The sequence below is a fragment of the Phascolarctos cinereus genome, unplaced genomic scaffold (assembly GCF_003287225.1).
Source record: "Phascolarctos cinereus isolate Bilbo 61053 unplaced genomic scaffold, phaCin_HiC Scaffold_5;HRSCAF=322, whole genome shotgun sequence".
NCBI classification, from domain to species: Eukaryota; Metazoa; Chordata; class Mammalia; order Diprotodontia; family Phascolarctidae; genus Phascolarctos; species Phascolarctos cinereus.
This window is the reverse complement of record NW_027555958.1, coordinates 270746579-270761716: the sequence shown is the minus strand read 5'-3', so window position 1 is coordinate 270761716 and position 15138 is coordinate 270746579. Positions and strand designations below refer to the sequence as shown.

The 15138-nt window shown below is 48.0% G+C and overlaps 1 protein-coding gene across 4 annotated transcripts in view; it reads left to right on the top strand.

The window, feature by feature from the left end:
* The window catches only part of AATK (apoptosis associated tyrosine kinase), a 230935-nt gene that overhangs the window by 210199 nt on the left and 5598 nt on the right, over positions 1-15138 (top strand). For all 4 annotated transcript variants that reach the window (XM_021000803.1, XM_021000800.1, XM_078155856.1 and 1 more), the window contains exons 8-13: positions 382-466; positions 707-828; positions 7154-7303; positions 8128-11092; positions 11520-11670; positions 12298-12519. In XM_021000803.1, the coding sequence (XP_020856462.1) occupies positions 382-466; positions 707-828; positions 7154-7303; positions 8128-11092; positions 11520-11670; positions 12298-12519 (3695 nt within the window). The remainder of the gene's footprint in view (positions 1-381; positions 467-706; positions 829-7153; positions 7304-8127; positions 11093-11519; positions 11671-12297; positions 12520-15138) is intronic.

Genomic DNA, 15138 nt, shown 5'->3' with positions numbered 1-15138 from the left:
TGAATTCAGGTCTCCTGACTCCAAATTCAGCACTCTGACTACTATACCACCTAGCAGCTTACATCTAAAGTCACTCCGTGTGTGAGGACAACCTGGGAAAACTCCCAGTGGTGGAATTTCTTTTTGAGTCCCAACAAGCTGGTGCTGCTTCCAAAGCTCCGGGCATCTCATGTACATTTTGGTTCAGCAAACAAGCAATTAGTGCCTTTCTCTTCCTTGCTGGGCGACCAGAGGAAGTTTTGGTTGTTTGGGAAACACCCTTGGGTCTCCCACATCACCCCCAGCTTCTTCAGCCCAGATTTGAGTCCTCCTCTTGAATCCTCCTTTCCTGACTCCTGGTCTGACACTGTCCCTCTCTCTCCCCAAATTTACCTTATCTAGTGACCTAGCCTTGAGGAACTGCTTACTTACTGCAGACCTGACTGTGAAAATTGGGGACTACGGCCTATCTCACTGCAAGTACAAAGTAAGTCCATGTGGGTTTGGGGAGACACGAGGGTGCACCCCAGCCCCCTCCCCCATGCACACCCTTTAGCACTCTTTATGATGATTCCCAATAGAACATTCAATGCATTGGGTCAGGCAGGATTCTCCCCCTCCCCCCAAGGTGGGTTGGATCATGGGGCATGTGCAGGGGAGGAGGGCTCTGTTGCTTCCACATGAAGTTTGACATTCTCTCCTCGTGCTGACCGTGCATGCTTGGCAGGATGACTATTTCGTGACGGCCGACCAGCTGTGGGTGCCACTGCGCTGGATTGCCCCTGAACTCATTGACGAGGTGCACAGCAACCTCCTCGTGGTGGACCAGACCAAGGCCAGCAATGTCTGGTGAGGGGGGTGGAGGGAGGGGAGGGGGCACAGGGTGGCAATGGGAGCTGACCTCCTTCCCTCCAACCGTAGGAGCAACGTCTTCATGCAGGACCTTAGGGAGCTCAGCAATACTAAACTGGAAGTCGAGAGACCTGGACCACCTTTATGACCCTGTCACTTTGACACTGCTAGGCTTCGTTTTCCTCCACTGTAAAGCAATGAGGTTAAACTAGATGGGGTCATAGGCTCTTTGCAGCCAAATGTCCCCTTTTCCCATTCAGATTTAGGGAAGAAAAAGGACAGGGCTGACCTTTGACTTCTTAGGGTTGAGGTTTTCCTTTCCCCTCAAAATCTCACTCACACACATTTTTGTACTCTGGGACTGAACTGTGCAAGTGCACTATCTTTGAAGAGGTTAGAAAGGAGATTCTACCTGCTACCATCATTACTTCCCCCTAGATTCCAAGATACACCTTTTGTTCTTTTCCATGTGTATGTATCTGTCTGCGTAAGCGTGTGTGTGTGCATATGTCTGTACATGGGGGGGGGGGCTCAGTCTATGTATATAGTATGTATTCATGCAAATATGTGATACCATTTGCAGTTAATATAGGTTATATACATATTTTGACCAAAGACTAGGCAGATAGTAAACATATTCTTAAAGTATTGTTCTATTTTCACTTATATATTTTCAAAACTGTTAGAAATCTTTTAAGAACATTCAGAAATAAATACAATGATCAGTATGAACCAGTACGGGTTTGCTAAGAAGAAGTCAGGCCTAGCTAACCCCATGGCCTTTTTTCAGATAGAGTTGCTAGGGTGGCAGCTCAGGGAAACACCATATATAAATATAATGTAGCTTGATTTTAGCAAATCATTGCACAAAGTCTCCTTGGCATCGTTAGAATAAGCTGATAAAATACAGGCAAAACGAGCAGTTGGATACAAGTGATTAGAGCCGTACCCTGAGATGAGATAACATATCAGTCAAGTGACACATTTATTAAGTGGCGCTGGTCATAAAGAATGAAATAATCCCTGCTTGCAAGGAGCACAAATAAATCTGTAAATATATACAGAATAAATATAAAGTGAATAAATACAGATACAGGGTAGTTTGGGAGGGAGGGCATTAACAATTGTGTGTGGGGGGGGGGTAGCGACCAGGAACAGCTTCATGCAAAAAATGGCTCTTGAACAGCAAACTAAAGGAAGAGAGGAAGGGGTGAGGAAGGAGGGCATTCCAGGCATGTGGGAAGGCATGGAGATAGGAGACGGAGCGTTGTGTGGGACAGAGAGAAGGGCAGTTTGGCTGAGTCAGAGAATATGTGGGGGGAGTAATGTCCACTGAATCTGGAAAGAGAGTTTGGGGTCAGGTGGTGAAAGGCTTTCAAAGCTAAACATAATGCTTTTTCTTGTTTGTTTCCAGAACATGGCTAATACAAAAAAAAAAAAAGTTAAACATAATAGTTTATATTTTATCCTCGAGGCAATAAGAAGCCAGTGGAGTTGATTGAAAATGGGAGTCACATGGTCACATCTACACCTAAGAAAAATTACTTTTGCAGCAGTGTGGGAGAGGGGCTGGAGTGGGGAGAGGCCTGAAGCAGGGAGACTGATGAGGAAGGTATAGGTGATGGAGGCAGGAGGTGATGAGGGTCTGACCTCAGGTGGGAGCTGGGGGTTGGTGGGGAGGGTATTCTGTAGGCATAAACTGCTGGGTAAATATGTTGCTCTTTTAGATTGGTGGTTCCAGACTTTTGGATCTTGGAAGTCTTTTACGCTCTTAAATATTATTGAATACCTCCCCTGAGACCTTTTGATTATATGGATTATACATGTCGATATGTGCCATATTTGAAATGAAAACATCTCAGTATTTTTATGAAAACAGTTTGGAATGACATTAGAAATGAATGAAGTATTTGAAGAAATGAAAACATCTTATTTTATGAAAATAATTTCTAATTAAATTAGAGATGAAAAATCTTAATATTTTTATGAAAATAGTTTGGAATTAAAGTAGAAATGAAAACATCTTAGTATTTTTATGAAAATAGTTTTGACCTCATGGACCCCCTGAAAGCAGTTACCAGACCACCTTTTGAGAATTGCTGTTTTAGAATATATGTCAACCTAGAAGGCGGTCATTAGTGAAGTGCCACAAGGCTCTGTTTTTAGTTCTTTTCTATTTAGAGCTTGTCTAATTATGGATGAAGAAATGATATGTAATAGTTATTAATAAAGATATGGAAAAATGCTTATCAGACATAGAGATGACACAAAGAAAGGAGATCAGCTAATATGAGAGGTGACAGAATCAGGGTTCAGAATTATTATCATCACTGATATTATCTCATCAGGCTTAGGCGCTGGCTGGCTCAAAGCCAACAACATGAAATTTATCAGGGAAAAGTATAAAGTGAATGTTTGGGTTGGATGGGAGAGATGTGATTAGCATCAAACTTGTGTGCAAGAAGTTCTGGAGATATTTGGTAGCCACAAGCTTAATGTGAGGCAGTAATAGTTGTTTTGAAAAAAAAAAAACCTAATGCAAATTTAGGAAATGTTAACAAAAGCTTAGAATCAAAATCACCAGAAGTATTTGTCCCACTATAACTGAGTTCAAATCCGGCCTCAGACACTTACTAGCTGTGTATCCTTGGGCAAGTGGCTTTACTTCTGTTTGCTTCAGTTTCCTCATCTGTAAAATGGAGATAATAATAGCACCTACCTCCCAGGTATCCCAAATGAGATAAGCATGGTACAAATGTTAACTGATATTATTATTGTCCATTTTGAATTGCTTTCTAGAATGGTGGGACCAAATCATAGTTCCACCAACAGTGTATTAATATTGGGATGCCATATTAGCAGTGTATTTGAGTTAGGACACCACATTTTGAGAGGAAAATGGACAACCTAAATTATATCCAAAGGAGGAGAGACCAGGATAGTGAAGAGTCAAGCAACCATGTTGTCAGAATCTGTTTTGCTATCTACTTAGCTATTTGCTATATGTGTTCTTTATGGAACCTGCATTTGGTGAGAAGGGAACCAAGCCTTGGACATATAGCTTGGGATGCTCCTTCCCATAAGAGATAGCAATCAGGTAGTCAGCTTGAGCCTAAAAAAGCATTTCCCCTAGGCTAACAATATTTGAGAGGAGAATGAATAGGTAAAATTCTAGCTTAGTCCTCCCTTCCCTCTGAGGAGAGCAAATGCGCCAACGTCTGGTACTAGTCTTCTGCTTTTTCTCCTGGAAAGAATAAAAGGCTCCCTGGGAAAAAGGTATGGAGAGGAGAATATAGATGTATTTATTCATGCCCCTATGATAGCTACATCTAGACAAACCCATGTGGACAGACATAGCTGTCATCATCTTCATCTTCCTCATGCTAGCTAGCTATCACTTTCAGATTTACAAAGTCCTTTATGAGTATTATCTCATTTTATCCTCACAACAACCACGGAAGGTAGGTGCTGTTATTACCCCCATGTTGCAGGTGAGGAAACTGAGGCAGACAGAGGTTAAGTGACTTGCCCAGGGTCATACAGCTAATAAGTGTCTGAGACCAGATTTGAACTCAAGTGTTCCAGGTTCCAGGCTCAGTGTTCTATCCATTGCACCACCTAGATGGCCAGCACCTCAAAATCAACATATCCAGGAACAGAGTCAACATTTCCCCCAGAAAAGGACCCTTGTCTTCTGAATCATTTGTCATCTCTGACTCTTCCCTTTCCATGGCCCCACACATTTAGTGATTTGCCAAGTCCTGTCGGTTTTACCCACACAATGATTCTCACATCCTGTGACTCTCCACTCATCGAGCCTCCAGTATAGTTCAGGATTATTATCAATCAATCAATAAACAGTCTATTGATAAACATTTATTAAATGCCTACGGTATGCCAGGCACTATAATAGCTTCCTACCTTTTTTCCTTTCTCTAAATTGACATTTCTTCTTTCTCATCTCAACACTTCAAGGATCTATGACTTCATCAATAATGCAGATGACAGCCCTTATTTCCCTATTCCCTATCATCCCTATTCCCTGCAATTTACTTTATATTCTTGTCAGACTGGCCTAATAGCTGTTCCCCAATCTCCTTCCATATCCCCTTTTCATTGCAATTTTCTTGAGCTCTTCCCTCTAGTGCATTCCCACCACATCTCTAGCTATCAGTATGACACAGTAGAAAGAGCTTTGGGTTTGGAGTCGGAGGACCTTGGATTCAAATCCCTGTTCTTCCATTTACTACCTGGGTGATCTTGGACAAGCCTATGGGCCTCAGTTTCCTCTTCTGTAAAATGAGGGCTTGAACTAGATAATCTCTAAGGGTAGGGAGAGATCTAAATAGATCACAGATAATAAATCTATGCCACCTCCTCTATGAAACCTTCCTTGGTCTTTCCTCCCATTTCCCAGCTAAAAATAATCCCTCCCTCAAATTAAGGATGTCTGTATTTACTTTATCATTTTTTTTGCTATTCCATTGTTTCAGTTGTCTCTGACTCTTCATGACCCCATTTTGTGGGGTTGGGTTTTTTTTTTTTGCTTTTTTGGCAAAGATATGAAGTAGTTTGCCATTTCCTTCAGCTCATTTTACAAATGAGGAAACTGAGGTAAAGCAAGGTTAAGTGGCTTGCCCAGGGTCACACAGTAAGTGTCTGAGGCCGGATTTGAATTCAGGTCTTCCTGACTTTAGACCTGGCACTCTATCCACCATGCCACCTACCTATCACATTTTACTTTTTATCATATTTATTTGGGTGTCTGTTGTATCTTCCCTGTTCAGAGTATAAGCTCCCTGAGGCAGTTTAAAGGGACTGTCATTTTTCATTTTGTGCCCCCAGTGCTGAGCAAAATGCCATGCACAGAGTAGATGTTTAATAAATGTTGAGCTGAGTAATCAAAGGGCAATTTTGGTAAAGAGGGACTAGGCATTTTCTGTTTTGCTCCATGATATAGAATGAGGAGTAATGTAGGAACTCGATATAAGAAGAAGGGAGGTTTGGACATAACATAAGAAAGAATTTAGAAACCCTTAGATCCCTCTAGCAATGGAGCAGTCAGTATGAGTCATGAGGAGGTACACCCCGGTTCCCTGAAGAGTTCAACCAGATATTGGATGCCCATCTGTGGGGGATGCTAGAGAGGGCATTTCAGCAATGGGTATGGTCAGGCTAAATGACCTCTAAAATCCATTCTAACCCTAAGCTTCCATTACTCTATGACCCTTCAAGCATAATGATTTGCATATTAAAAATTACAGCTAATGCCTTGACTGCAGATAGGTGAAAGGGCCCAGAAGCCTGAGTTTTTGTCCTGGTTCTGCTCTCAAGTGGTTGTGTGACCTAGGACAAGGCATTTCCTTGGGGCCCCCAAGTTCCCATAACTTCATGAGATTGTAGAACTTACGTCAGGAGGGAATCATCTTAGAGATAGACCATTGAATCCTGGGTACCCCTACATCTCTTCCCATTGGAACATTCTGTGTTTTGAAACGATTACCTAGGTGGGGTTCTCTGAAATGATGCCATAGATAGAGAGTGAGTCTTGGAGTCAGAAAGACCCGAGTTCCAGTCCCACCTTAGATACTTATTTACTACATGTGTGACCTTGGGCAAGTCATCGAATCTCTGTTTGCCTCAGTTTCCCATCTGTAAAATGGGGAGAATAATAACACCTAGCCCCCAGGCTTGTTGTGAGGATCAGATGAGATAATAACTCTGAAGCACTTAGCACAGTACCTAGAACAGAGGTGGGGAACCTGCAGTCTTGAGGCCACATGTGGCCCTCTAAGGTCCTCAAGTGCGGTCCTTTGACTGAATCCAAACTTCACAAAACAAATTCCCTTAACAAAAGGATTTGTTCTGTAAAAACTGGACTCAGTCAAAAGGCCGCACCAAAGGCCTCGAGGCCGCAGGTTCCCCACCCCTGACCTAGAACGTGATAAGTGCTATATAAATGTTAGTGATAATGGTGATGATGTGAGACTTTGTCTGCCTCACTTTCTTCATCTTTAAAATGGGAATAATAATACCATCCACTTCTTAGGGTTATTGTGAGGATCAAATGAGATAATATTTGTAAAGGGCTTTGCAAACCCTAAAACACTAGATAAGTGCTAGCTAGTATTTTTTAAAGACTTTTTTCTTCCATAGCCTTAATCAGAGCAGAATTTTTTACTCCAATCAGGATATCACTTAGCCTTTTCAGGAAAAGTAGAAACAGCTATGGTTCAGAGCTTGCTAATTGCTTTTTTGTTTTTCTTGCCTGTGCACTGAGTGGTTTGTGGCCTCACTGGCTGCCTCCTTCCACCCCCTGCAGGTCGCTGGGCGTGACAATCTGGGAGCTGTTTGAGCTGGGTGCCCAGCCCTACCACCACTACTCCGACCGCCAGGTGCTCACCTACGCCATCAAAGAGCAGCAGCTCAAATTACCCAAGCCCCAGCTGAAGCTGTCACTGTCAGACCGCTGGTGAGGAGATACACACGGCTTTCCTTTCTTCCTCCTCCTCCTCCCGCTCCCCAAACACCCTCCAGAAATGATCCCTCTGGGGCTTTCTGCTGGGATTTCCACTGTACCACCGCCCGAGCAGCCCTTGATGTTCAGCTTTCCCCTGGATCAGACCCCCTAGGAGACTTCACTCAGAGGAAGAGGGCTTTAAGGCACTGCCAGCAGGGGTGACAAAGCCCAGCACCTGGCTGTGTTCTCTAGCTGTGTAACCTCGAGCAAGTTGCTTTACCTCCCTGGTCCTCGGTTTCCTCATTTGTAACATAAGGGGTAAGGACTAGATGGTCCCTTCCAGGTCCTCTGCTATCTCTATGATCTCTATGCCAGATGACTTTTATGGTGCCCTCCATCTCTGGCATCCTGTGTCTCCATGGTTCTTTGTTTGGAATGTGCCACATGTAGTGGTCTGATGCTAAGAGCTTGGTGAAGGGGGTAGAATGCAAGGATTCAGAAGAATGTCATTCCAGCACAGAGTCGAAGGGGAGAGACAGTATATCCTTCCCTTCCACACACACATGTGTAGGCATGCTCTAAATATGTGATACATACAGTAGAAATATAGCATAGACTGCCTGGGAGGGCTGAGGGGATGAGTTGTGCAATGATTGAAGTCAAATTGTACAGTCAAGGACAGGTTATTCCAGTTGGTGAATTTGGAAGCAGTGGCCACAGTGGCTTCCTGTCACCCTGAGTGGAAGTGAGGAGGCGTGGGAGGCAGGAGGGTGAGGCTGGAGTGAGCTATATCAGGGACAGACCTAAGCGCCCCATCTCTACCCTGGGATTGACAGGTATGAGGTCATGCAGTTCTGCTGGCTCCAGCCAGAGCAGCGGCCCACAGCAGAGGAGGTGCACCTGCTGCTGTCCTACCTGTGTGCCAAGGGGACCACGGAGGCCGAGGAGGACTTTGAGAAGCGATGGAAATCCCTGAAGCCCAGCGGGACCAGTGGAGCCAACCACTTGGGGAGTGCGGCTGAGCTGTCCTCCAGCTTCCCGCTCCTGGAGCAGTTCTCGGGGGATGGCTTCCATTCGGATGGGGATGACATCTTGACAGTGATGGAGACCAGCCACGGGCTCAACTTTGAGTACAAATGGGAACCCAGCCGGGCAGAGGCCTTCCAGACTCCTGCAAGGACCCTCAGCCCCCGCCATGCTGCTCACTACCAGGACCTCTACTACCCAGCTAGCTCCTCCACCAGCCACCTGAGCCTGGGGGTTTCACCTTCCTGCTATGAGTGTCCACCACCTGGGGTGGTGCCCATCCTCAGTGCTCACAGCCCTTCCGTGAGCAGTGAGTACTATATTCGCATCGAAGAACCAGCTGACTGTGATCTAGACTTCACCATGTGTTCCTCTAGCCCTGAGTGCCAGCAGGCATCTCCTGAGGCAGCCACACCTTGGCATGACAAAGAAGAACCCGTGGGGGGCACCTATGACTCAGACAGCAGCCCTACTGTATCACTGACTATGGAGCCCCTCCTAGGGCAAGGACCCAGTGGGGAGGGGCCCTGGGATCACCCTGACTACTACTCCCATATGAGCTGTAGCAAAGACTCGCTCTGTTACCACCCTTCCCCTGCAGGGGACTCACGGACTGAAGACAGTTTGTTGGGGGAATGCAGGGAGGGAGCTGGCAAAGACTGGGGCTTGCCAGGCTTCCACCAGGCTTTTTTTGAGGACCCACTGGGAGTGTCCCCCTCAGGGAATTCTGTGACCCAGGAGTCACCAGGTGGGGCCCAGGAGGCAGTGGTGGGAGAATCAATGAAACAGGAGGCACCAGGTAGCCCTCCTGAATCAGTGATGATAGAGTTGGGTGAACGGGAGAGTCAGCCCTGCAGCGGCTCCCAACACGAGGGTGCAGAGGAGGCAAGCTTGGCTTCCCAGCAAAGACACTGGACCTCAAATGTGTCTGCCAACAACAACATCAATAGCAGCTGTGCCCCCGATTCCTGGGCTGCTCACTTTGTAGACTCCTACTTGGGATCAGGAGAGAACCTAGGGGCAGGACCTGATCCATGTGAGCTGCCTGCCCCAGACTGCCTACCAGACCTGCCCCTTCCTGAGGGTGAGGGGTTGGAGATGGCTTTTCCTGGGCAGGAGCTGGGGAGCCCGCCTAGCTTTGCTGAACACTTTGAGGCAGAGGAGGACCCAGCCCCAGTTGCCATCTCTCCCTCACAGATGATAGACATAGAAACTGCAGAGAGAAGGGGTATAGATGATGGGGCTGATCAGAAAGCCACGGAGGAAGCCATGGCCCCTTCCAGTTCTGCAGCCCAGTCTCCCTTGCCCTCTCCACCACAAGGCAGAGCCCTGCTTGTCTCCAGGGCAGCCGGCGATCCTGTCGTTCCTAAGCCAGATTCCCCTGTGCCATGGGACAGTAGCCAGAGTATCAGCAATGAGCCAGACCAGACACTGGACAGCAGTGGTAGCTTCCCGGAGCTAGAAGGGCCAGGTAGTGAGGATGAAGACACGACCGAGGCCACCTCGGGTGTCTTCACAGACTTTTCCAATGACTTCCTTATCGAGAAGCCTGACACAACCCCCGCATTCCGGTCCCTGCAGAAGCAGGTGGGAACGCCGGATTCCCTGGAGTCACTGGATATCCCATCCACGGCCAGTGATGGTGGGGAGATATATAGCCCAACGGTGTCCTACCCTACCACTGGGCAGCCTCGGGCCCTGGACAGTGGCTATGACACAGAGAATTATGAGTCACCTGAGTTTGTGCTAAAAGAACCCCATGAACCCCGGGACCCCGAGGACTTTGGGCCCCTAGGAAAGGAGGATGAGAGCCCTGGCTTAGAGATGCGGCTTTCTTCTTCTATCAGTGCTGAGCTGCATGGTCTGAGTGAGAAAAACCCCTACCGAGACTCAGCCTACTTCTCTGACTATGACACAGAGACAGAACGGCCTGCCCAGAGTAGGGAGGAGGATGAGGACAGTGAGGCTGGGGAAGGAGAGTCCAGCCCGGTGGGCTCTGAGTCCCAAGGGCTCTCTCCCAACAATCAGGAAATACCAACAACAGAAGAAGCAGGTGCTCAGCTTCCTCATTCGCCTTCTGGGGAGCCTTCTCCAGAGGTGACAGTCAGCCCAACCATCAAAGGGCAAGACCAGGAGAGCCCCAAGGACCCAGCGGAAGGGTTGGCCCCTGCCCCTACCCCTGCCCCCGCTCCCACTGCCCCTGGCCCTGGCCCAGCTCCTGCCCCATCCAAATTATTCTTCCTGACTCCTGTCCTGTCAAGTCCAGAGGACAGTGGGGTTGGGGAAGGCTGCCACAAACCCCAGGAGGCCCCAGGCCTGTTCTCCACTTTGGTGGACAAGGAAACTTGGGACCTGGTTCCTGGGGCAGAGGTGCAAGAATGGAAAGAAGCCATGGCCTGTGAGATTCCCCTGGGTCCCAAAGTGAAACCTGGAGAGAAGCCGGCCCCGCGTCCAACCCCTTTGCGCCTGGACCTGTCGGACCTCCCAGCACCCAAGGAGAGCCGGCCGGCGGAAGAGGAGGAGGAAGAGGACTCGGAGGAGAGCGATGAGTCCGACGAGGAGCTATGCTGCTACAACATCCAGGAGCAGAGCGAGGAGAGCGAAGAGGAACCAGCTGCTGTGCCCATTGTGGTGGCAGAGAGCCACAGTGCCCGCAACTTACGCAGCCTCCTCAAGATGCCCAGCCTCATGTCCCAGTCCTTCTGTGAGGACCTGGACCGCAAGAAAAAGGCTGTTTCATTTTTTGATGATGTTACTGTCTACCTCTTCGATCAGGTAAGCCGTGTGGCTCGGGGAGTGGCCATTAGGACTTCTGGGAGGGGAGGGAGAGATGGCTCTGTGTCCTTGCTACAGAGACATTGGATTTTGGTATAGAAAGGAGGGCAGAGGGTATAGCTAGGGTGGGTTTGTCTCTGACGCCTCTGGGTGAGAGGGCCTAAAAGCTCTTCCATACCTTCAACCCAGTGCCAGAAATCCAGATCATGCACTGGAGAGAATACGATGAGATGCCTCTGATTTGCCAGAGTTGGGAATTATCTATTTCCCCTCTTGAGGTTTCTGGGTAATTGTCCACTTCTCCCTCCTTTCCAGGCCCTCAAGAGGTTGGGAGGGATAGAGGAAGTAGTTGCCCTGATGGGAAGTGATACCCAGCCAAGGTGGGCATCTCACACTTGTGCCACTTCTGTTCTTTACTGACACCTAGGAAAGCCCCACAAGAGAACTTGGGGAGCAGAACTTCCCTGAGGGGAAGGACTCGGCTTCCTCCTTCCTGCCAAGCAGCCCCAGTACCCTGAGCCCATCTGACCAGCTCAGCGCAGCAGACAACTTCTCTGACAGGACAGTCTCTGAAGAGAGTGAGCCTGGTGGGGAAGGTGGGCGGGTGGCCTGGTCTGGCCTGGGAAGTGGGAGCATGGAGCTTGGTAGGTTTTCCCTGTATTCCACAGGAAACCTTATGTTCCCAAAGTAGCCCTTCAGCTATTTTCAGGTGGTATGACCCTCCTTTATCAGGCCAGGCAACCCTACCAACTCTCACCCTTTGGGATGATGATTTCATCTTACCCTTACTATTCCCAGGTAACCCTTTTGCCTATATTTGTTCCCCTCTGTAGTCCTTTAGGCTCCCACTGCCCCTGCCTGTGATGGCACCTACACTACAACCCCATGATTCCAACTGTCTCTGCTTCTGAGTGTCATTTTTTTTTAAATTGTGGCCTCTCTTTTCTGAGGAACCACATAAATCCATCAAAGAAAAAGAGATTCAGACTTCAGGTCTAAGGGATGATCAGATTGCCTTGAGTAACTTCTCAGGGCATCCGAGGTGTCAGGGGAGAGCAGGCTAGAGAGATGGGCCTCCTCCACAGCAGGCCTCTTTATTCTGTCTTTGTTCTTTCTTTCCCTTCCCACACCCCTGGACCAGGGAGTTCACTAGGGAGACCTGGGCATTGGGGGGAAAAGGGTGAGTGACGGGGCCTTCTTTACAGGTGGTGGGTTCGAGTGGGATGATGACTTCCCACTAATGCCAGCCAAGTCATCTTTTGTGTCTTCACCGGGGCCTGGAGTACCGGACCCCGTGCTGCCCAACCTGGCGACCCCCCCGAAGCAGGTGCTGCCCGTCCAGTTTTCCCGCTTCACTGTGTCTCCTAGCCCAGTCTCACGATTCTCCATCACGCATGTATCTGACTCGGACATCGAGTCTGTAGGAGGTAAGGGACCAGGGATGGGGGTGAGGGTGGAGCAGAGAAGAAAACAGGGAAAACTTACTACCAAGGATGGGTCTAAGATGTGTAAAAACCACAGGTCAGGGGTCATAGAAGGATCAATGTAGAGCTGAGAGGGACCTTAGGAATCATCTGAGCCAGTCATCTTATTTTAAAGTTGAGGACAATAAGGAGGCCCAGGGAAATTAAGAGTTTTTAACCCAGGGCAACCAAGTGGTGAGTGGAAGAACCAGGATTTGAACTTGGGTTTTCCAGTTCCAAGGCCAAGGCTTCTTTCTGCCGCATCATGTTATCCTCACTTTTTTTTTTTTAAGGCAGTGGGAGTGAAGTGACAGGCCCAGGGTCACACAGCTAGTAAGTGAGGCTGGATTTGATCTCCAGTCCTCGACTCCAGGGCCAGTGCTGTATCTACTACGCCACCTAGCTGCCACCTTAGCCTTATTTAAAAAAAAATGTTTTCAATTACTGAAAATATCCCTTCTCTCCTTCTCATTTTCCCACCTTCCCAGTTGGAAAAAGGAAAGAAAAACAAAACCACTGTAACAAATATGCAGGGTCAAGCAAAACAAATTCCCCTTTTGACTGCATCCCCCCAAAATTGCCTCAGTCTGTTCCCTGAATCCAACCCCATTCTGTCAGGAGGTGCTATCCTCATTTCAGTGGAGATTTAAGAGTTACAGAGTACTTGCATCACAGCAAAGCAAGATGATGCAAGTGTTGGTCTTCTGATTTTACTGAAGAGGAAACTGAGGCGCAAACACGTGACGTGTCAGCTCATTTAGTTACCAAAGGTCAGATGTAGGATTTGAACCCAAGTCTTCCTGATTCCAATCCCGCCTTCTTTGTACTGCTCTGCTCTGCCTTGACTTGAGATTACACATTTACCTATGTGCCTTTAGGGTAGGGACTGTGTCTACAAGTAGTAACTTGTCTGAAGGAGGACAAATGGCTTTGAATTCACCCGTGTCTTCTGGAGGATCTGTGACACGGGAGAGGGAGATTGACATAGTCTGCATTAGCACCCAAGAACAAAACTGAGACCAAGGTCAGGAGGGAAGGGGGTGTACAGAGAGGTAGATTCTGCTTCAGAGTAGAAGAAATGGTTATAGCAGACCAACAACGCCTTATGTGGCAGTGAGGGCTCCCCATCGTTGGATGTATGTAAGCTAAGTTAAGGGACTAGGCTGCCATAGAGGGGCTGCTGGACCAGATGACCTGTAATGAGCCTTTGAAGATCCTTGGATTTTATGACACCATGGTCCCTAGTATGGTTCTGATTGTCTTCCAACTCAAGGAAACCAGCCCAGAAAAAGATCCAGGGACGGAGAAGCAGCTTGAGCCTACTTTGGGAGCAGGGTCAATAGTCAATAAACATTTATGAAGCACCTACTGTGTGCTGGTCCTAAGCTCTGGAGGCATTGTGCCAAGCATACAGTGCTGAAGCAGGAGTCCAGGTGTCCTAATGTACCTGCCCCCTGAATCCTCCTTCTCCTCTGAGGACCCAGAGGTGCCTTCTCCTTTCCCCTCTCCCCAAGCTGTTAGGACCTAATCTCCCTCTGCCAGGCCTCAAAAAGAGTGATCTGTTCCCCTCTGCTCCCACCCCCTGTCTCATCCCTGGCCATGTTTCTTTTGAGAAAGCCCACAGATGACTTTCTAATCTCTGAGGGAAGCAGAGCTATTCCTTAGGACAAGGACTGAGGGTTCCTGGGCCAAAGTGGAGATCAATACAGACAGTATAGGGGAGAGAGTGGACCTTACTAGCTGTGTGACTGTGGGTAAGCCAGCCCCCCTTCTCTGGACCTCAGTTTCCTCATCTGCAAACTGGAGAGTTGGACTAGATCACCTTTGCCTATTAACCTTCCGGTGCGAATCTTAAGTAGTTGTGTGTACGTGAAGAACACTGGATGTGGACCCAGAGGACTCGGGTTTGGATCCCAGCTCTGCTAGTGGGAAGGCCACTTGTCTCTAAGCTTCAGTTTTCATCATCTCTGGAAGGGGTTACACTGAGTGACTGCAGCTCAAAAATCCTATGGCCCTCTGAGCAGGACCTGGGGAGGTTATGAGCTAAGGAAAGGACACCCCCTGGAGCGTCTGCTCTTCAGAAGCATATGGTCTAGATGATCAATGGAATACCCTCCTCCCATAGTGACACAGCCCCATGCTGGCAAGACAGGTAATGATGATAGGCTCAGAATCAGGTGGATTAGGCAAGAAGTCTCCTGCCGCAGAGGCCTCCAGCCAGATGTGGAAGGAAGGGAAGGAAAGAATGTGTAGGGTATTCGCCTACCTGTCCTCTGAGACCTGCCTATCAATTAGTTAGTCAATGAACTGATTTATTAAGAGCCTACTAGGTGCCAGGAACTGCCCAAAGCCCTGGGGATACAAAGAAAGGCAAGAGACAGTTCCCAATCGAATGGGAAAGACAACATACAAACAATATGTACAAACTGCATACAGCATAAAAGGGAAATAAGCAAAAGAGGGAGGCGTCAGAATGAAGAGGGATTGGGAAAGCCTTCCTGTAGAAGGCAGGATTTTAGTCAGGACTTATAGAAAGCCAGGGGGCCGAGCTGAGGATAGAGAACGTTTCAGGTGTGGGAGATG